Source organism: Callospermophilus lateralis, chromosome 10 (genome assembly GCF_048772815.1).
Source record: "Callospermophilus lateralis isolate mCalLat2 chromosome 10, mCalLat2.hap1, whole genome shotgun sequence".
In the NCBI taxonomy this organism is placed as follows: Eukaryota; Metazoa; Chordata; class Mammalia; order Rodentia; family Sciuridae; genus Callospermophilus; species Callospermophilus lateralis.
Genome location: NC_135314.1, coordinates 126,089,265 through 126,108,707, shown reverse-complemented (window position 1 = coordinate 126,108,707; position 19,443 = coordinate 126,089,265). Strand labels below are relative to the sequence as shown.

The 19,443-nt window shown below is 43.3% G+C and overlaps 1 protein-coding gene across 3 annotated transcripts in view; it reads left to right on the top strand.

The window, feature by feature from the left end:
- Positions 1-12,649, top strand: part of LOC143408449 (inhibitor of carbonic anhydrase-like) — a 40,423-nt gene extending 27,774 nt beyond the window's left edge. For all 3 annotated transcript variants that reach the window (XM_076868202.2, XM_076868201.2, XM_076868200.2), the window contains exons 12-17: positions 2,022-2,177; positions 6,523-6,664; positions 9,433-9,497; positions 9,906-10,090; positions 11,345-11,531; positions 12,507-12,649. In XM_076868202.2, coding sequence (XP_076724317.2) covers positions 2,022-2,177; positions 6,523-6,664; positions 9,433-9,497; positions 9,906-10,090; positions 11,345-11,531; positions 12,507-12,541 — 770 coding nt within the window. In that variant the 3' untranslated portion in view covers positions 12,542-12,649. The remainder of the gene's footprint in view (positions 1-2,021; positions 2,178-6,522; positions 6,665-9,432; positions 9,498-9,905; positions 10,091-11,344; positions 11,532-12,506) is intronic.
- The last annotated feature ends 6,794 nt before the right edge of the window (positions 12,650-19,443 follow it).

Below are 19,443 nucleotides of genomic sequence, written 5' to 3'. Positions count from 1 at the left end.
TTTTGGTACCAGGGTTTGAACTCAGGGGTGCTTAACCACTAAGCCACATCCCTGACCCTTTTCATTTTTTAATTTTAAGACAGGGTCTCACTGAGTTGCTTAGAGCCTCGCCAAGTTGCTGAGGCTGGCCTTGAACTCGAGATCCTCTTGCCTCAGCCTCCTGAGCCACTGGGATTACAGGTGTGCGCTACCGAGGTCGGCCAAGATTTATGATTCTAATTTAGCCAATTCCATTTTGTAATCAGGCCTTACTCAACAGGCACAATTCAGTTATATAATATTTGGACAGGAAAACTGAAATACTAACCCATTTTGTTCCATTGTCCCAGATGTTGAACACCTATAAAAACTTAAATATAATACAGAATAATAATATTAATTGATATCATAATATACATAAGCTTCAGAATTATTATTTCCAATTCTATTTTAAATGCACCCATGCCAATTTTGTTGAAAAATTCATAGAATTGAGAACTTGGGACTTAATGACAATTTTCTACAGCCAGGAATAAGGCAAGACTGCCCAGTCCCACCAAAGATAGTCAGCATTGTTTTGGAAGTGAATGCAGTAAGATAAGAAATTAAGAAAGAAGTTATTAAAGTTCTTTCTAATGAACTGCAATTAAATAGACATACTTAAGGTGCACTCTCATAGGTACAAAGAGTTATATAAATTTGTGGCTTGTGATGAGACAAAATGGGTCCCAATGTAAATGCCCACTAGTAGGGGGACTATAACACAATAAATCCAGGTAAGAGGCCATCCCTTAGATTCCACCATCAGAATGAGATAGCTATGTCTAGTTCTGTTGAATCAAAAAGATGTCCACAATATACTACTGAGGAGGAATAAAGCAACTTGCAGAAAAGAACACATAGAAGGATTCCATTGCAACAGTAGGCTGCATGTGCAATACACGTGGGTACATGTATGTAGATGCGTCTGGGGTGTGGTAGTTTTTGTATCTTTGGCCCAGGACCTAATAATGATAGGTATTGGGAGGGTCCCTGCTAGAGTAAGATGAGGGGTTCAAGGTGTTTCCATCTCCTAAGGGGAGCAGCAGGCAGAGGCTAGCACCTTTACAATGCATTTTCAGAGTGTGCTGGAGTATTAAATTGTATGTCAGCACTCTCTCTATACACACACCCTCCCCCAATTTACAATGATTATACTGAAATCCATTTCTAAATACGTATACTTACATGTATTTATACATATATTATAAATATATAGTATATAAGTATCTTATGTATGTAGGTATGTGCATATGTGTATATGTATGTATATATGTATATTATTTTTTTCCCTTGAGGAAACTTGCTCAGAAAACTTGGATCTTCTCTGAGAAGGTCTGGCTCTTGGCTTGAAAGGACAGGCATTAGTGAGAAATCAGTGAAGGAGTTAAGCACTATTTTAAGCAGGCAGGAATTCAATATGGGGATTTCAGTGTTAGTAAAAATTAGACCCTAAGTTCCTGGAATGCCTCCCACCCAGAAGAAATGGAACTGAGTCTCTAGGACAGTTCCCACATCCAAGACCTCCCCAAGTGCAGTGATTTTACCGCATGCCCTATAACCGTGAGCCGGGGTGGAGACGAGAACCCACACTGCTGTTGCTCCTGCAGTTGCTGTAATAGCCTCTGATCTATTAGTGTGGAGAAGGGAGAGATGGACAGAAAGACCCCACACTTCCCGACTTTGTTTCCTAGGAGAAAGAGTTAAAAGGGAAGGCAGAGGACCCCTGGGTCACTTCCTCTCTCTCAATGTCACACATTCTGATTTCTCCTAAGGATTTAACTGCAAGAAAACATTGAAAGTGTTGTTTTCACATCCACAGCCAAGGGGGGGGGACGGAATGGAGATGGAGAATGTCCAGCTCACGTTGGACACCATGTAGAGATGCCATTCAGTGGCTTGGTGAAGAAGGCTGGTCAGATCTCACTTATGTCCTCCATCCTCCTCCCTCCCCCCAACCCCCCAAAAGAAAATAAGTTGCATGTTGGTATCTCCCCTGCAAGGTTATTACGTTGTGGCCGTGGTGAAGAAATCCGATGCTGATGTCACCTGGGACACGCTGCGAGGCAAGAAGTCCTGCCACACTGCGGTGGGCACTTCCGCAGGCTGGAACGTCCCCATGGGTTTAATACGCAACCAAACCGGGTCCTGTAAATTTGGTGAGTGTGTTCTGGAGGTCTTCCTGGTTGGGTGTGTGCCTGGGGAGAAATTCCGCTGGATGAATGGCAAGGAATTCCTTAAGTGGAGGTGGGGTTGCCAGACACTTGGGGTGCCCCTTTCTCCTCACCCGCTTGGCCCCAAAGGCAGCTCTCAGGGAAGTAGCTCTATTCCTGAAGTCTCACAAATTGTTCAGGAAACAAGCAAAGCAAGTGTGGGGTGAGGATGTGTGTGTGTGTGTGTGTGTGATTTTTTCACATGAAATCCAAATTGTGTTGCTTTCTTAATTGCAAAATGTCCACCATTAAGTCCCTGGGGGCAGTGTCTTTCACGTTCATCTCGCTTAGATTCTCACATGAGTCTTTTCAGCTTATTTTTTTTTTTTTTTTTTTTGCCAGAACCTAAACATTTCCTGCTCCTCTGCATTCCCCACCTATCTGACAAATCCCAGCCCTGCAGAACCCCTGCAGCATGACACCTGGAGAATGTCACCTGTCACAGGGCAGCAGAGCAGTTCTTGTCACTGGAAATGCTCCAGCCGACACTCATAAGCACCCTCAGATTCTCTGCTCCACACTTTGTTACCCTAATGGTCTAATGGTTCACACACCTCAGACCCTCACCCATCTGCCAGTCTTTCTCAGCCAATGGTTAATTGGGCACCTACAGGAGATGCTTGAAGCCATTAGAAAGATTCCCCTTCAACTGTAATTCATTTCCCTCCTTGTTTATTTTCCCCTTCCCCTCACAATCTCTTATGTGTAACTTTGTATAACATTGAGGGTCTCCCTCCATTTCCATGCAATTTCCTTTTCTCTCCCTTTCCCTCCCACCTCATGTCTCTGATTAATGTTAATCTTTTCTTCCTGCTCTTCCTCCCTGCTCTGTTCTTAGTTGCTCTCATTATATCAAAGAAGACATTTGGTATTTGTTTTTTAGGGATTGATGGGAGGGGAGGGGAGGGGAGGGAGGATAGTGGAGGATAGGAAAGGTAGCAGAATACAACAGTTACTGATAGGGCATTATGTAAAAATGTGGATGTGTAACCGATGTGATTCTGCAATCTGTATTGGGGGTAAAAATGGGAGTTCATAATCCACTTGAATCTAATATATGTAATATGAGATGTCAAGAGCTTTGTAATATTTTGAACAACCAATAAAAAAAAAAAAAAGAAAGATTCCCCTTCAGCTTCCCACTGCTGAAGCTGTGGGCCTCCTCCTCTCTCCAGCCAGTCCCTCTGCCTGCACCTGGGTGTTGGTCACCCCACCGGCCTCCCCTCCAGAGTCTCAGACCCTCTGTTTTTACTCTTTCCTCTGGTATGTGTAATGATTTCTTTCAACAGGTCAACACACCCAATGCCTTCCATCTTTAAAACTCACCCCCTCCTCCCAATAATCTCCTCCAGCTCCTGATTTTTCTTCCTCCTCCCTTTGCTGCCAGGCATCTTCAAAGCATTGTCTGAACTACCCACTGCCCACCTGCTCCTCAGCAACCCGCTGTCTGGCTCGGCAGCATATTCCACCAGTGCCCTCCATGTTGTTCTCCTGGAAGGGTGTGCCCAGCTCCTTCCTCTTGACTTCTCAGCACCATTTCCTCAAGTCCCCTTCAAACATTATTTCCTGGATTTTGTGGAAAAAAACACAGTCTTGGTTTTTCTCCTACCCCTACAAGATCCCCCTTTCCCAACAAATTTAAGAAATATTTGAGATGCATAAAGCAACTCTTTCCTCCAATCCCCAAGTGCTCACATCCACCCGTGAGGTTCCATTAGCATGAAAAGGAGTGCCACAAACAAAGCTAGGCATGTGCTAAGCACAAGGTCCACGTTGGCTGCTGTTGTTATAGAAAGATAGAGAACTCTCGGGTCCTTCTCCCCAGCACACATCTCTCCAGACGTGTATATATTGGTCTGTTTCACAGATCAGATATTTGAAAGGCACAATCACCTCATCCTGTCTAAAATGGAATGTGTCATCCCTGCTGAGTCTGGCTTTGTCCTCGAAGTGCCTAGGGTAATAGAGGACCCACAGTCCATCCACTTACCCGCCTGGAAACCTAGCTGCCACCCTCCACATAGCCATCCCTCACCAGCATGACGGTTTCTCTTCCTGCCACCCATTCCCCACCCCTTTGCTCTATGTTAGTCCACACTGCCCTCATCAACCCTGGCCTCCTGCCCTGAGTCCCAGCTACCCCACTGCCAGGCCTGTCTTTGCACAATGCATATCGGACTGCATCCTGCCTACTACCCCTGGCCCAGCATTTCTCCAAACCCATCAGAAGCTCCCCTTTCTCTAGGGATGAAGAACACAGCTACACAGTGATGTCAAAGTTTCCCTGGGCTCTGCCTTGCTTGCTCCCTGCCTGCTTAACGTGGGGGTCCAGCCCTGTGACCTCCAGGAAGCTCTCTGTGTCCTTCCCTCCACTGCACCTCAAGAGAGCCTTTTGCTGGTGCTGGCCTCCTGCTCTGGAGGCTCCTCTTGGCTGCTTACTTGGGGACCACCTCCTCACTCTCCATCTCCCACCCCTCCTCCCAGCTCCGTAGCCTCATAGAACCACATTCCTTTTCCTGAGCGTGGAGGTGGGGGGCATGGATTCACTGCTGTGGTTACTTGACTTCTGCCTGTTGCCCCCCAGGCTTAAGGTTCCTGAAAGGGCAGGGCCCAGGCTAATTTCCTTATGGATGAGCCCCCAGAACGGAGTGCTGGCCTTGGTGGCCGTGCTTTCCTGACTTGGAGTCTCAAGGGCAATCCTTGAGGGCAGCAGAGGACAGCAGGTGTGTAGCTCAGGTTCAACAAGCCGGGACTTCCACTTTCTCCTCTCAAAGGGCTAAGATCTGTGTCGGTCCCTTGACACCATTGCTCTGTGCCAGGACAGGTGGACTTCTGGGCTCATAGACCCGGATCCATCTGGAGTTAATTTCCCTTTACTTCGTTCCAACTGGAACTTCTTTTTATATTTTATTCTATGAAATTCTTTTTAGATATATATGACAGTAGAGTGTATTTTGGTATATTATACATACACGCAGCATAACTTCCCATTTTTGTGGGAGAACGTGATGTGGAGTTACACTGGTCATGTATTCATATAGGAACATAGGAAAGTTATGTCCAATTCATTCTACTGTCTGCCTAATCCCACCCTCTACCTTTCCTTCATTTTCTTTCCCTTTTATCTAACTCTATAAACTTTTATTCTTCCCTTCCTCATTTATTGTGAGTTAGCATTCCCGTATCAGAGAGAACATTCAGCCTTTGGTTTTTTTAGGACTGGCTTATTTCACTTAGCATGATAGTCTCTAGTTACATCTATTTACTGGCAAATATCATAATTTCATTCTTTTTATGACTGAATAATATTCCATTGTGAATATATGCCACATTTCCTTTATCCATTCGTCCATTGAAGGGCACCTAGTTTGGTTCCATCCCTTAGCTGTTGTGAATTGAGCCACTATAAACATCGATATGGCTACATTACCGTAGTATGCTAATTTTGATTCCTTTGGGTATATACTAAGGGGTGGGATAACTGAGTCAAATGGTGGTTTCATTCCTAGTTTTCTGAGGAATTTCCATTCTGCTTTGCAGAGTGGTTGCACCAATTTGCAGTCCCACCAACAATGTATGAGTGTACCTTTTCCCCCCCGACATCCTCGCCAACAGTTATTGTTACTTGTATTCTTGATAATTGCCATTCTGACTGGAGTGAGATGGAATCTCAGTGTAGCTCTAATTTGCATTTCCCTAATTGCTAGAGATGTTGAACATTTTTCCAAATATTTGTTGACTGATTGCATTTCTTCTTCTGTGAAGTGCCTGTTCAGTTCTTTTGCCTATTTATTGATTGGGTTATTTATTTCTTGGGTGTTAAGTTTTTTGAGTTCTTTTTAAATTTTCTGGAGATTAACACTCTGAGGTGCAGGTGGCAAAGATTTTCTCCTATTTTGTAGGCTCCCTCTTCATGTCTTGATTGTTTCCTTTGCTGTGAAGAAGCTTTTTAGTTTGATACCATCCCATTTATTGATTTCTGATTTTATGTCTTGCACTTTAGGAGTCCTATTGAGGAATTTGGCTCCTAAGCTGACATAATAGAGAGTTGGCACCTCTTCTGGTAGTTGGCACCTCCTCTGGTCTCAGGTCCTTGATCCACTTTGAGTTTCGTGCAGGGATGAGAGATAGGGGTTCAGTTTCATTTTGCTACAATGGATTTTGATTCTTGATCTTCAAAATATGTCACCAAATAATTCTGTGCCTTTGCACAAAATTTTTAGAGAAAAAAAAAATACTCTGAAGCCTTCCTGTTGTCATGGGAAGAGCTGACTCTGACTGTCCTTTGCAGATGAGTTCTTCAGTCGCAGCTGTGCCCCTGGGTCTGATCCAGATTCCCACCTCTGTGCTCTGTGTGGTGGCAGCAGCAATCCAGCCCACATGTGTGCTCCCAACAGCCACGAGAAGTACTACGGCTCCAGCGGGGCGCTCAGGCAAGGACTGCCCGGGCACCGCCCTTCCCTTTGCACTAACCCCAGTCTCTCACCCTCTCCATTTTGCCAGCATCTGGGTGTTGATTTAGAAGGATCCATAATAAGAGATCACACTACTGCAGTTCCTAGTGGCCCCAAGGACTGAAGTCCAGTCCAGTTCTAGAGCACTCTCCTGCAGACCCAGGTGACTTAGGGCACCTCAAGGCCCTGGGGATGGGTGAGAGTGATGACTGCAGAGCCACCATCATGGAATCTATCAGAGCCTCAGTTTAAAATCACAGGAGGGACACCAGTCACCTTGCTTCTTATACCTGGCTGATGAGTATCTTTTGAAAACAGATATTCCTGGGCTCTTCCACCCATTCAAGAAATACTTATTGAACAGCTAATATATGGTAGATGCTGTTCTACGTAGAGGAGTTATACTAGCCAATTAGACACACATGGTCCTGTCCCTGTCCCTTTCCACCCACTCCTAGTCCCACATGAAGAGTAGGACAATAAACACAAAAATAAAGGATAAGACTCTTTCCAACTGTAAGTGCTGCCAAGGAACCGAGGGAGGGGGGATTCATTAGTCAGCTTTCCATCACTGTAACAAAATGACTGAGATAATTAGCTTACATGGAGAAAAGGTTTGTCTTGAGTCATGGTTTTGGAGATTCCAGTCCATGATTGTGTGGACTCAATGCTTTTAGGCCTGTAATGAGGCAGCACATCATGGTGAGAGCACACTGTGGAACAAACCCTTTACCTCATGGACAGGAGGCAAAGAAAGAGGGAGGGGTTGAGGTCCATCAATCCTCTTCAAGGGCACCCCCCCATAACCTAAGGACCTCCCACAAGGTCCCACCTCCTCAAAGGACCACCGCCTTCCAATACTATCACCTTAGGGACTTGGCTTTTAACACATGGCCCTCTTGGGGACAGTCAACATCCAAACTATTACAGAGTGATGTTGCAGTCATCAGGGACTATTTTATTTTATTTTTTTGGTACTGAGAATTGAACCCAAGGGTGCTTAACCACTGAGCCACACCCCCCAGCCCTTTACATTTTTTACTTTGAGACAGGATCTCGTTAAGTTGCTTGTGGCCTCATTAAGTTACTGAGGCTGGCTTTGAACTTGTGATCCTCTTGCCTCAGCCTCCTGAGCCATTGGGATTATAGGTATGAGCAATACCTCTGGCCAAAAGCAATTTTAGAAAAGGTGGCCATGACAGGAAGTCTTTTGCAAGTAGAGGGTCTAGGTGAGATGAAAATTAAATAATGAGAGGGAATCAGGCCTGAGAAAATCTGGGGGAAGAGTAATACAGGAAGAAGGGTCAGCAAAGACCAGGGCATGAGAGTGGGATGGATCTTGCTGGGTTGAGGTCAGCAAAGAAGGTCTGTGGGTTCAAGTGTGGAGAGAGAGGGGTCTGGCATGTGATCTGTAGAGCAGCAGGTGCTGGCCATGGCTCAGAGCCTTATAGTTCTCATTGAGGAGGTTGATTTTTTAAATTTGTTCTAATTAGTTGTATATGACAGCAGAATGCATTTTGACTCATTATACACAAATGGAGCACCACTTTTCATTTCTCTGTACACAATGCAGAGTCACACCATTTGTGCAATCATACATGTACATAGGGTAATAATGTCTGTCTCATTCTACCGTCCTTCCCATCCCCAAACCCCCTCCCCTCCCCTCTCTCTCCTCTGCCCAATCCAAAGTTCCTCCATCCTTCCCTATCTATAACCCCCACCTGCCCAGTTATGGATCAGCATCAGCATTTGAGAGAAAACATCTGGCCTGTGGGGTTTTTTTGAGATTGGCTTATTTCACTTAGCTTGAGGGCTTGAGAAAGCAGATTCCAGGACCCCACCTCCTGAGTTCGTCATCCAGGTCTGGGTAAGGCCAGGCTTGCATTTCTCCCAGATTTCCAGCCACACTGATGCTGCTGGTCCCTAGCCTACAACTTTGAGGAACATTTGTCTGGCGTAGGGAAAGAATATCCAGGAGAAGTTAGTGAGCAGGAAGGTCTTTCTGTCTGCCTCGCCCTGGGGTGTAGACACACCCAAGACAGGTGATCATGCCCGTTCAGGGCTGTGATTCTCTGAAGGGGTCATGAAGGAAAGAAACGGGGTGAGAGAATTCAGCAAATGTGAATGAGAGTAATGGACACCCCCACCACCCCCACCCCCTGCCAAATTTAGGTATAGAGGCACCCAAAGACAGGAGCGAGAGGTGCTCCTGACGACTAATAGCCATTGCCAACTGACCGGATATCGTAAGGCTGATTTCTAATGTGTTCAACATTTCATATTAAAGAATGTACCTTGAACATAGAGAAACATTTTTCATGGAATTAAGGGTGAACAAATATCTAGTGAAGCACATTCGTTCTTGTGGATCCTGAGTAGATGTAAGTGTGAAAAAACTCCTTCAAAGCCACGTCCTCTGCTCTGATTGTAATCGCCGATGCTGAAAGTTGTGGTTCACCCAGAGAGTCATGGATATCCCTGTTACTAGGAGTACACAAGCATCTCCTCTGGAGAAACTGGTCAGTCTTTAAAATGAGGACTTGCATGATGGTTATGCATAACCGAAACTCTATAGACAGTTCCGTTTTTCTGTTACATCCCCTAATCTAATGCCCAGGGATGGTGTGGGTGTTATGGTTGCTTGTGAGGAAGTGTGTGTGTGTGGCCAGGGACTGTGACTCCCTCTCTGTGTCTCCCTTCCACTACTATTGACCCTCCTCACTGATACAGCCTTCCATGTGCAGGTGTCTGGTTGAGAAGGGAGATGTGGCCTTTGTGAGGCACTCCGCTGTCCTCCGGAACACTGACGGTATGTGCCTGCACAGTCCTTTCCCACCTGAGAAAGATCTGAGTCTCTTGTGTGGAGTCACCACCCAGCAGGGCAACCTTACCAGACTCCAGTGACTTCGGTCCTAACGTTTTAAATTTAGGGAATGAGAAAGTTCTTCATGTCAGACCTGCTGGGGTTGGTTATCCCTCAGGTCTTGAATCCAACTGACCGACACGCAGGCCTGTTTTAAGAGATTTTTGCCTTTAGTAGGACTGAAAAAGCATCACTAAAAATGTTCTCAATTGTGAGTTTTTTCCCTTTAGTTTTATTTTTGAGAGCTTTCTTACTTCGTGACTCTCCCAGGCACTGGTGGTCACTCCCATTGTCCCAGGGAGGGCATCTTGACCCAAACCATCAGCTGTGGCTGACCCACTTTTCTCCCCTCAGGAAAGAACACTGAGGCATGGGCTAAGAATCTGAAGCAGAAAGACTTTGAGTTGCTGTGTCCTGATGGCACCAGGAAGCCTGTGACTGAGGCCCACAGCTGCCATCTGGCTACAGTGCCAAATCATGCTGTGGTCTCAAGGAAAGATAAGGCAGATTTCGTCCGGAGAATACTCTTCAACCAACAGGTATGGCTCTCCAGGGCCCCCTCCCTCTCCTTTTTGACTGAGTGCTCTGAATTTGCTTGTGGAGGTGCACAGATGTGCCCAGCCAAGCCTCAGCCTTTCTCCCTGGGCAGTGGGACCTGAGTCTCCCAGTCCTGCCTCTGATTACATCTGGTGACTACACTCACTTTCTCTGGGGCCGTCTAGCACATCCAAGTAGAGTGGGAAAACCTCAGACAAGGGGCACCTGAGTGTCTGCCTAAGCCTCACTTGACTTGGAGCAGATTCATGGCACCTGGGGAATTAAACCTTTCTCTCTTCTTCTGTTGCAGAAATAAGGGAGTTGGCTCACAGCCCTTCACACAAGGCTGAGCTAAATGTAGGAGAGGCAGAATGGAGGTTAATCAAGCTGACTCGTGGGTGGATACAAAGGTGTTTCCTAAACCTGGGCAGGCTGGGCACTGTCCAGGGCTTCATGACCATTAAAAAGCCAACATTCAGATACCTTATGATGGCTACAGGGAGCCAGCAAGGGCTCATCTTATGGAGTAGCAGCCTGCCTAAACCAAGTGATCTCTTACAGAAAATCCAAAGCTTCCTCTGCCTTTTACCCCATTCTTGGATGTTCCCCAAATGAGAAATCCGTGTCTTAGCATATACCACCCACACATCCCAGTTAAAAGAGAACAATCCAGGAAAAGCTGATAAAATAAGAGGTCCTGGGAAAATTCCCACATAGGACAAGCTGTTACCTTGATCACAGAGGAAATGGACAGAGATAGAGAGGAGAGAGGAACAAAGGGATAGAAATGATTGGGTACCAGGGACAGATCCAGAGAAGAGATAAGGCAGCCAGGAGTCCAGGCGGCAGAAAGACATGCAAGTATGATCCAGAAAGTTGGAAACATCTCATGGTGGTTAGCCAGATAGTGATATGGTGGAAAACTTAAAATTCTTTCTATTTACCAGTTGCTTTACATACATCATCTATTTGGTGTTATCATCTTCGTCTGGAAATGAGTGAACAGATTCACTGAGCTCAGTGGAACTAAGACAGACAGCAAGAAAAAGACAGCAGGGATTTGAACCCAGAGACGTTGTCTGCTGCCATTTTACTGCAGTACCCCCCCACACCCCGAAACTGTTGCCTTGTCTCGGGGTTTCCCGGGGGCTGGAGTTGAGCAGTCCAACCGACAGAGGTCTTCTGAGGCAGAACATGAACCTCTGTGCTTCCTATGGCCCATGGTCCCTCTCTGTTTGTCTGTATGTCTGACCCAGGAGCTCTTTGGAAGAAATGGATTTGAATATATGATGTTCCAGCTGTTTGAATCTTCCACCAAGGACCTGCTGTTTAGTGATGACACAGAATGTCTGGCTAACCTTCAGAACAAAACAACTTTTGAAAAATTCTTAGGGCCAGAATATCTTGTGGCTATGGCTAACTTGAAACCATGCTTAACCTCTGGTAAGTAGCATAGAACACCAAGGAGAAATTTCCTGGAGCTCAAGGTAACGATGTTTGTACTAAGGACAAGTGTGTACCAGGCCCTGGGCTGGTATTGACAGGAGCACTAAGACCTGGAGGGCTGTTCCCTGCCCTGCAGGAGGATTCAGAATCAGTGAGGAGGAGACTCAATTAGGCAACAGTGAGAGACACCCTCCGAAAAAGGCTGAGTTGTTGGAAGGAGAAAAAGATTGCAGTAGAATTTGAGATCACTTGGGAGTTGAACTTGTTTCCGTGTGTATTTCTGTATTTTGGCACAAAGTGAGAAGAATGTGTGAGCACTTGAATACAGGGAGAGGTCTTGGGAAACTGTATGCAATACCCATAGAGGACAAAGTTTCAGTGGTTTTAAGTAAAATGTGTAAATAATATTAATAGAAACAGATAAAGCATAGTTCTGTCGTAGGCCCTTTCTAGCTATCCTTGTTTTAGATAGCCTTATAAAGAAATAAATTGGGGAAATAAAACTAGAGCTGGAGTAAACAAACTGCTGAGAGTTTGCCTGAATTTTTGCTGAGTTATATCATGTGTTAGAGATGATGAGAGCAGGAAAAAAGGAAAATGCACAGAGAAGGCGTTTGAGCCTATTTAAAACAAAACTTTATTAAGCTGCTCATGGCAGCACCTGCCTGTAATCCCAGCAACTGGGAGGCTGAGGCAGGAGGATCACAAGTCCAAGGCCAGCTTCAGACTTAGTGACTTAGCAATACCCTGTCTCAAAATAAAATATCAGAAAGGGCTGGAGGTGTGGCTCAGTGGTTAAGCACCCCTGGGTTCAATCCCTGGTACAAAACAAACAGACAAAAACAACAACAACAAAAAAATGAAACCACAAAACTTTGTAACTACCACTTATTTTTTAAAAATAGCAGCAGAACTGTGTTTAGTAAGCATCGGCAGCACCTGACAGTCTTTCTCTTTTGTTATGCTTTACAGAACTTCTGGAAGCCTGCACATTCCACAGGAAGTAAAAACTGCTCAGGGTGGGCAACCACGTGGATGCTGGGAGCCTCAAATGTGGTGGGGTGTCACGAAAGCAAAAGGTGCGACTTATGCAGTCAAGGGGGAGAAATAAAGAATGTCCAAGCGTTTCTGCCTTTGTCAATGCTTTATTCACTCAAATCACTTAATAAAATTTCACTCTGTAGGTTCTTAATCAAGAAAATGACAATCCTAATGCTAGGCACTGCAGTAGACATCATCAATTCACAGCAAACAATTTTAGATTAATTCTAAGCATTGCAAACACACTGTATCATGACAGGCTCATGACAGACTCTGCATGCTAAGTTCAAGTGTCAGATCAAAGGCTCAAGCCTTAGGCTTTAGTCCAGCAGATGCCCACTTACTCAGACCGCGGTCATCAGGCCAAGAACCAAGGCAGGCTTCTCCTGGGGTGGAGCTGACGGCCAGTTGAGGAGAGGGTACTAGGGAGAAGTTGCTGCTCTCACCAGGGTCAGGATGTGGCTGTAGAGTTTGGGAGCAGTGAGGAAAATGCAGAGGATCGGCAAAGATGAGAAGAGTTGAGATGTCAGTCTGGGTCCTCATCAGGCTCTCTAGAGTGAAGGCATCAGTGTTGGCTGGCTGAATGTCTGTTCATTTGCTCCTTCATTTATACTAAATTTGGGAGCTTTTGACCCCACCCCTTTCAATCCCGATCAGCTGCCACCAGGTTTCTTAGTGACATCATTTGCCCTGGGATTAAAGCATCTGGTGTCGTGGTCCCCACCCTGATTTTCTTGCCTTTCCCCCCTTATGGGGTGAGGACAACATGCCAGAGACTTCACTCTGAGTTTGTCATGGTGGGGAGAAGTGACTTATTTGTGCCTTAGGGCCACACTGGAGGCCACACTGTTAGTTCTGCCTGGTGAGACTGCAGGTTTCAAACTGGAGTTTTAAACTGGAGTTGCTTAGGCTCAGGTCCAAGGCCATCCTTACATGGGGCCCGTTCTCATTTGTCTCCATGTGGACCTATACCAACGTCAGTTATCTTTACAATTTCTTACTATAGCTGAATTATAACTGCAAAAAATTAAAATAAATAAAAATTATGTCTTTTCAGAACACTTCACTGAAAGTTCTCAGTTTTTTTTTTAAACAACTATTTCAGGCTGGGGATATAGTTCAGTTGCATGTATAAAGCTCTGGGTTCAAACCCCAGTGCCACAAAAAAAAAAAAAAAAAAAAAAAGCCAGCTATTTCTTTATATTAAAATTGTGCTCTGAATTTAGTATCGATTACACTGTACCTTTCCTTTTTAGAACTCTATAAGATTTGCTGGACTTACCTCCCTATACTGTGATTATTTTATACAAGTTAAATCATTAAAATATAATCCAAGCAACAAATCTGCCCCAAGAGTTTGCAAGGCGATTGATTACAAGGGTGCAGAAATATGTCACAAAAAGTGTGTGAAGAAGCTGGGGTTGTGGCTCAGTGGTAGAGCACTTTCCTAGCATGTGTGAGGCACTGGGTTTGATCCTCTGCACTGCATAAAAATAAATAAAATAAAGGTCTTAAAAATGAAAGAATTTTTTCAGAAGCGTGTGAAGTGTCAAGGATTTACATAATAACAAGAGTGGATAAGGAATGATTTTGCACATTTAAAAACATTTTAATACTTAAAATTCATAATGTCAACTGGAATCAAACTCTTAGTTCACATTTATTGCAAAATATTAAAACAACTGCAAAAATAAAATCTTAATACTTATTTAGTCTACTTCCTGAATGTGTGATGAGTGACACACGCATAGGTCAGCTTCTGACCAGAGAGGTTGGGATACCTATGGTCACAGTCCCAGCCTGTAGCAGTGCCTCAGGGAAGGCTAAATGGGAACCTAGTTGCACACTTCAGATTTATGAGTGTGAAATTCTGCCTGTGAAAGGGTAACCAGTATAGAACGTGCCTTCCTTCCATAACAACCAAAAACCTAGGAAAAACATGAAACGTGTGTTTACAAATACTGGACAATAGCACTGTAGGACTGGGATCCTTGAAAGAAGGGAAACAGAAGAGATGAGCAGATGGTGACTCTTCTTTCTGCTGGTAAGAAATCTCTAGATTGTGGTACAGGATGAGGGAACCCACGAATGCCCACAGCAATTAATTGAGACAGAAGCTTGGTGAATCCAAGGTGGCTGGGATTTGCGGAGCTCCCAGCCAGGATGGATCTTTCAGAGAAACCCTCTGGATAGCTGTACAGGCATGTCCTCGAGTCTTTGGTAAAATACCAATCTGCATGTGTATAGACTGAAATTGAAATCCATGAGCTAGGCAAAGAAAAACTGTGACTTAAAAGCTGAATAGGCAGTGCATGGTGGCACATGCCTGTATTCTCTGCTATTCAGGAGGCTGAGACAGGAGGATTGCAAGTTCCCAGTCCAGCCTGGGCAACTTAACACGACCCTGTTTCAAACTACAAGTAAAGAAAGTGGGCTAGGGAGGTAGCTTAGTGGTACCTTGCCTAGCATGTGCAAGGCCCTGAGTTCAATGCCTAAATTGAAAACAAACAACAAACCAAAAAAAAAAAAAAAATTATATATATATTGAACAGTTCCCAAAGTTCACGAGGCCAGAAATTATTCCAATTTCTACCAACCAGAGTGAAGAGACATCATTGAACATAAAGTCTTCCATGGAAAGGCATGCCTTGACATGGGGCTAAAGTGGTGGTAGATTAAAGTCATTCTGAGAAGAGAAGGGCCTGACAGTCCCCAAGAGGTAATTTTTATTGTTGTTACTGGGAACTGAACACAGGGATGCTTTGCCACTGAGTCACATCCACAGCCTTTTATTTATTTATTTTACTTTGAGATAGGGTTTCCCTAACTAAATTGCTGAGACTGGCCTTGAACTTGTGATCTTCCTATCCTGCTTCAGCCTCCCAAGTCCCTGAGATGACAGGCAGGCACGGACTACGTTGCCTGATCTTTTTTTTTTTTTTTCCTTATATGCAGTTTGAAATTTTTCTTTCTTTGACTTTGACAGCCATGGTTGCCCCAAATGCCATGAAGCACCTCCGAAACTTGTTTTGGCTGTGGTACCTTTGATCTCAGGTCCTTTCCAGATGACCCTGGCTCTGTGCTTCAGACCTCCCACTCCTTCCTACCTGTGGCTAAGCAGAACCTCTGTGGTTAACTGGCAGGACACTGTGCACACGCAAGCCTGCTATTTTGTCTACATAAACCACTTCCTTCTCACCCTTGGTGGGTCAGTGCTTTCCCTTATGCTGCAGCATAAGTCCTAAAAATGCCTGTTTTGGATGGTTTTTATTTTGCTTATTTGTGATTTCTATTCTGAATAGAACAGGCTGAGTGGGTTGCAGGCAGAGCTTATAATGCTGAGGGCACCTGAAACTGAGAGTTGCTAGCAGTCAGAACTGGTACCATCAAGAGGTGTTAGCCCTGAAAATGTTTAGCAGCCAGAAAACTATCAAGTGCTATTGGGAGGTATAGGAAAAGCAGCTGGGAGAGACCTTTATCTTCTAGAAGAGCAACAGAGAGAGCTGCTAACACTAAGCAGAGAGCCCCTAGTCCTCCAAATTCAAAGGGAACAAAGGAAACCACACTTTGCTTATTTTCAATTTATATCTGAATGGAGCAAAAGAACCCTCAGCCCACTGGGTAACAACTCTAGAACTTCCTTATCATAGCTGAAACTACTTATAGAGGATCAAACTGGTTTGCAAGTAACTTAACTGCCTTTCAAAACAAAATCCAAGACCACGAAAGGAAGACAAATTCTAAATACTCAGTAACGCAGCATACAAAATATCTAGTATCAAGTGAAAAATATATATTGTGTCCAGTATCAAATGGAAACATTATCAGACATGCAAAAGCAGCAGTAAAATGTGACCAAGTCAGAGGCAAAATCAGTCAATACAAGTAAACCTAGAAACCACAGAGATGTGATATTTGGACAATGTACTTTTAACAGTTGCTGTAAACATGCCCAAGGATAAAAAGGAAAACATGAATAGGACAAGGAAAAAAGGGCATTAGGGCTAGAAAGAATCAGTAAAATCTATAGGGCTTTAGAAAGAATAAGTAAAAATCTAGAGTTGCAATATTTGTTTCCCCCTGCCCCAGGAAAGTGATGAACCCAGGCTAATTCCATCTTAAGATTCAGAGCCATCTCATCACAAAGTCATGAAAAGTTAATTTCTGTTTTATTATAAATTACTGTGATTTCTAAACTTGTTTAGAATTCCTGCCTGTGCCTTGAACTCACCCATGCCTGGCTTCCTGGCCAGATAACAACCCTTTCTAAAACCTTAATGGCGCCTCATAAATCCTGGCTCCCCCTGACCAGAAAATCTCTGAAACCTCAGTAGCACCTCAAAAATTCTGTTGTTGGGGAAATCTAAATTTATTCCCTACCTTGAAATGTTGAGCCATTTAGATCATTAACTTAAATGATACTTGTCAAAATCCTGTTCGATGTACGTTCTCAAGACACCTCCCCTTGCATCTTTTTGTGCTATAAAACCTCGTTCCTGGAGGGCTGGGGTGCTGATCTCTAGCCTGTGTTAGGAGAGACAGCCACTGATCAGCTCTCTTTGTGTATGCAATACAAGCTTGCTTTAATTTGATTTAAAATTGGAGTTGTGGTCTTTTCTTTGCATTGGGGTTCAACAGAAAGTCTCTACTTCATCTAAGTTGTTGATTTTTGGCTCAAAGTTGTTCTGTATTGCTCTTTTGTTCTTTATAGGATGTTTAGTGCTACCCTTTCTTTCTAATGCCAGAAATTTCCATTTTCTCTTTACTCAATCAGTCTAGTTACTCTATCAGTTCAATTGAATCAAGGAACAAATTTTTGGCTTTTTTCACCACGTGTCTATATTCTATTTCATTTTATGTTTTGTTCCTTCTGATCTCTTTTCTTTTAATCTGCCTTTTTCTTAGATTCTTAAGGTATAAAATTGGATCAATTATACAGAACATTCTTCTTTTCTGATACAAACATTTAAAATGAGAAATTTCCTTCAATTTCCTACAAATTTTGGTATGATGTATTTTCATTATCATTTGGGTCAAAAAATTCTAATTTTCCAAAGATCTATCTTTGATGTGTTCATTTCTTAAAATTTATTTTGAAATTTCCAGATATTTGATGATTTTCCCAGATACGATTTTGTTATTGATTGCTATTTTAATCTCCTCATGGTCAGAATGTAGTGAATTTTTTTTTTATGGCCAGCATATAGTTTATCTTCATAGATGTTCCTTGCATACTTGAAAAAATAGGTATTTCATAATTGTTGGGCCTAATGCTGTTTATAAGAAACAATTAGGTCAACTTGATTTCTGCTATTATGTAAACCTTACATTGTAATGCACTTTCTGTTTATTGCATTAATTACTAAGAGAAGAGGATTATAATCCCTAAGTATAAGTGTGGATTTGGTTATTTCATCCTGTAGCTCTTCCTATGTTTTAAGACTCTGCAGGTACATACACATTTAGGACATATGCCTTCTGATGAGTTGATTTCCTTATTGTGAAACACTCATAGATGTCTCTTCTCTGTTACTATTTATTGGTTTTTTTTTTTAATACCTTCTTCAAGGTTTGCAATATGCATCTTTAGCTTAACACAAGATTGAAATAATGTTACACTATTTGGTGTATAGTATAAAACTCTTTAATTAATTGTACAGTTTCATGCTCCCCGGTGATGTGCTGGTAAACTTTTAACCAGGTCTTCAAGGTAAAAAAACAAAACAAAAAAAACCCTGATTTTTTAGCATTGCCAGTTTAGTGGAGTTAATACACCTAACATGAATGATTTTAGGCTACTAAAGTGATGTCAATTAATGCAGAGTTGAGAAGAGAGTCACACAATCAGCTTTTGAATCAATAGAAGATGACTGGAGTGCTCCAATGATTCCCCCTTTTCTTCTTTATGCTTTTAATTATCATACATTATACTTCTACATATGCTGGAAACTCCACAATATTTTTTTTTATTGTTTTTAAATTGAGAAGTAAATTCTCATTTAAAGGCTGCCAAGAGACTCTGTTCTCAGTAACAAGAAATGTGCTCATGGCTGTGACTGAATGATATGTTAATGCTGGAGATCCAGGAAGGACCCAAGGTGCAAACATTGCCCTCATGGATATCTGAAATCCTGCCTATAGATTGGAATCCTTCCTTAGCATAGGTCTGGCCCTCTTCCAGGCATTTCCTTGTAAATATGAGTGGTCCCAGAAAGAAAATGCTTGAAATAACCAATGGCCATGTGCCTTTGTCAGATCACTGACCTCTGGGCTAATGAGAACACAGAAGAAGAGCCAATTGAAAGAAAGGAGCAAGGCAAAAAGAGGAGGTAATAGGACCAGAGTCTGTTACTGATGCTTTAGGATTTCTAAGGAATGGGATTCTATTGGGTCAGATCTTCTGGGGTGAAATCACCAGGGTTGGTGCCCTCTTAGCTGAAGTATTTGGGGATGGGACTGGACAGTGTCTAGCCAGGTTGAGCACAACAGCTCTGCTATGTTTTGAATGACTTTCAGGTGCTGAAAGCTTAGTCCTCATAATCATATGTAATGGTCTTTGAGAGGTGGGATCTTTTGATTGGGTCATAAATGGATCTCATCTGAAATCCATGGATTCATCGGTTCCTGAAGGGGTGCCTTTGTCATAAAGGTAAGCTCTGTGTGTGTGGCTTGCTTGTTTTGTCTAATGCAGCAAGTAGGCTCTCTTTGGCTGACCACGTGCTCCTGCCATGTCCTTGGGTGGCTAAGCCTCCTGAACTGTGAGCTAAGTAAAACTTTATTCCTTAGAAATTAAAAGAAGTAAATTATCTTTATAGAATTTCTAAGGGAGGAAGAGATTTAAAACTTTTACTCACATCTTAACCATTTT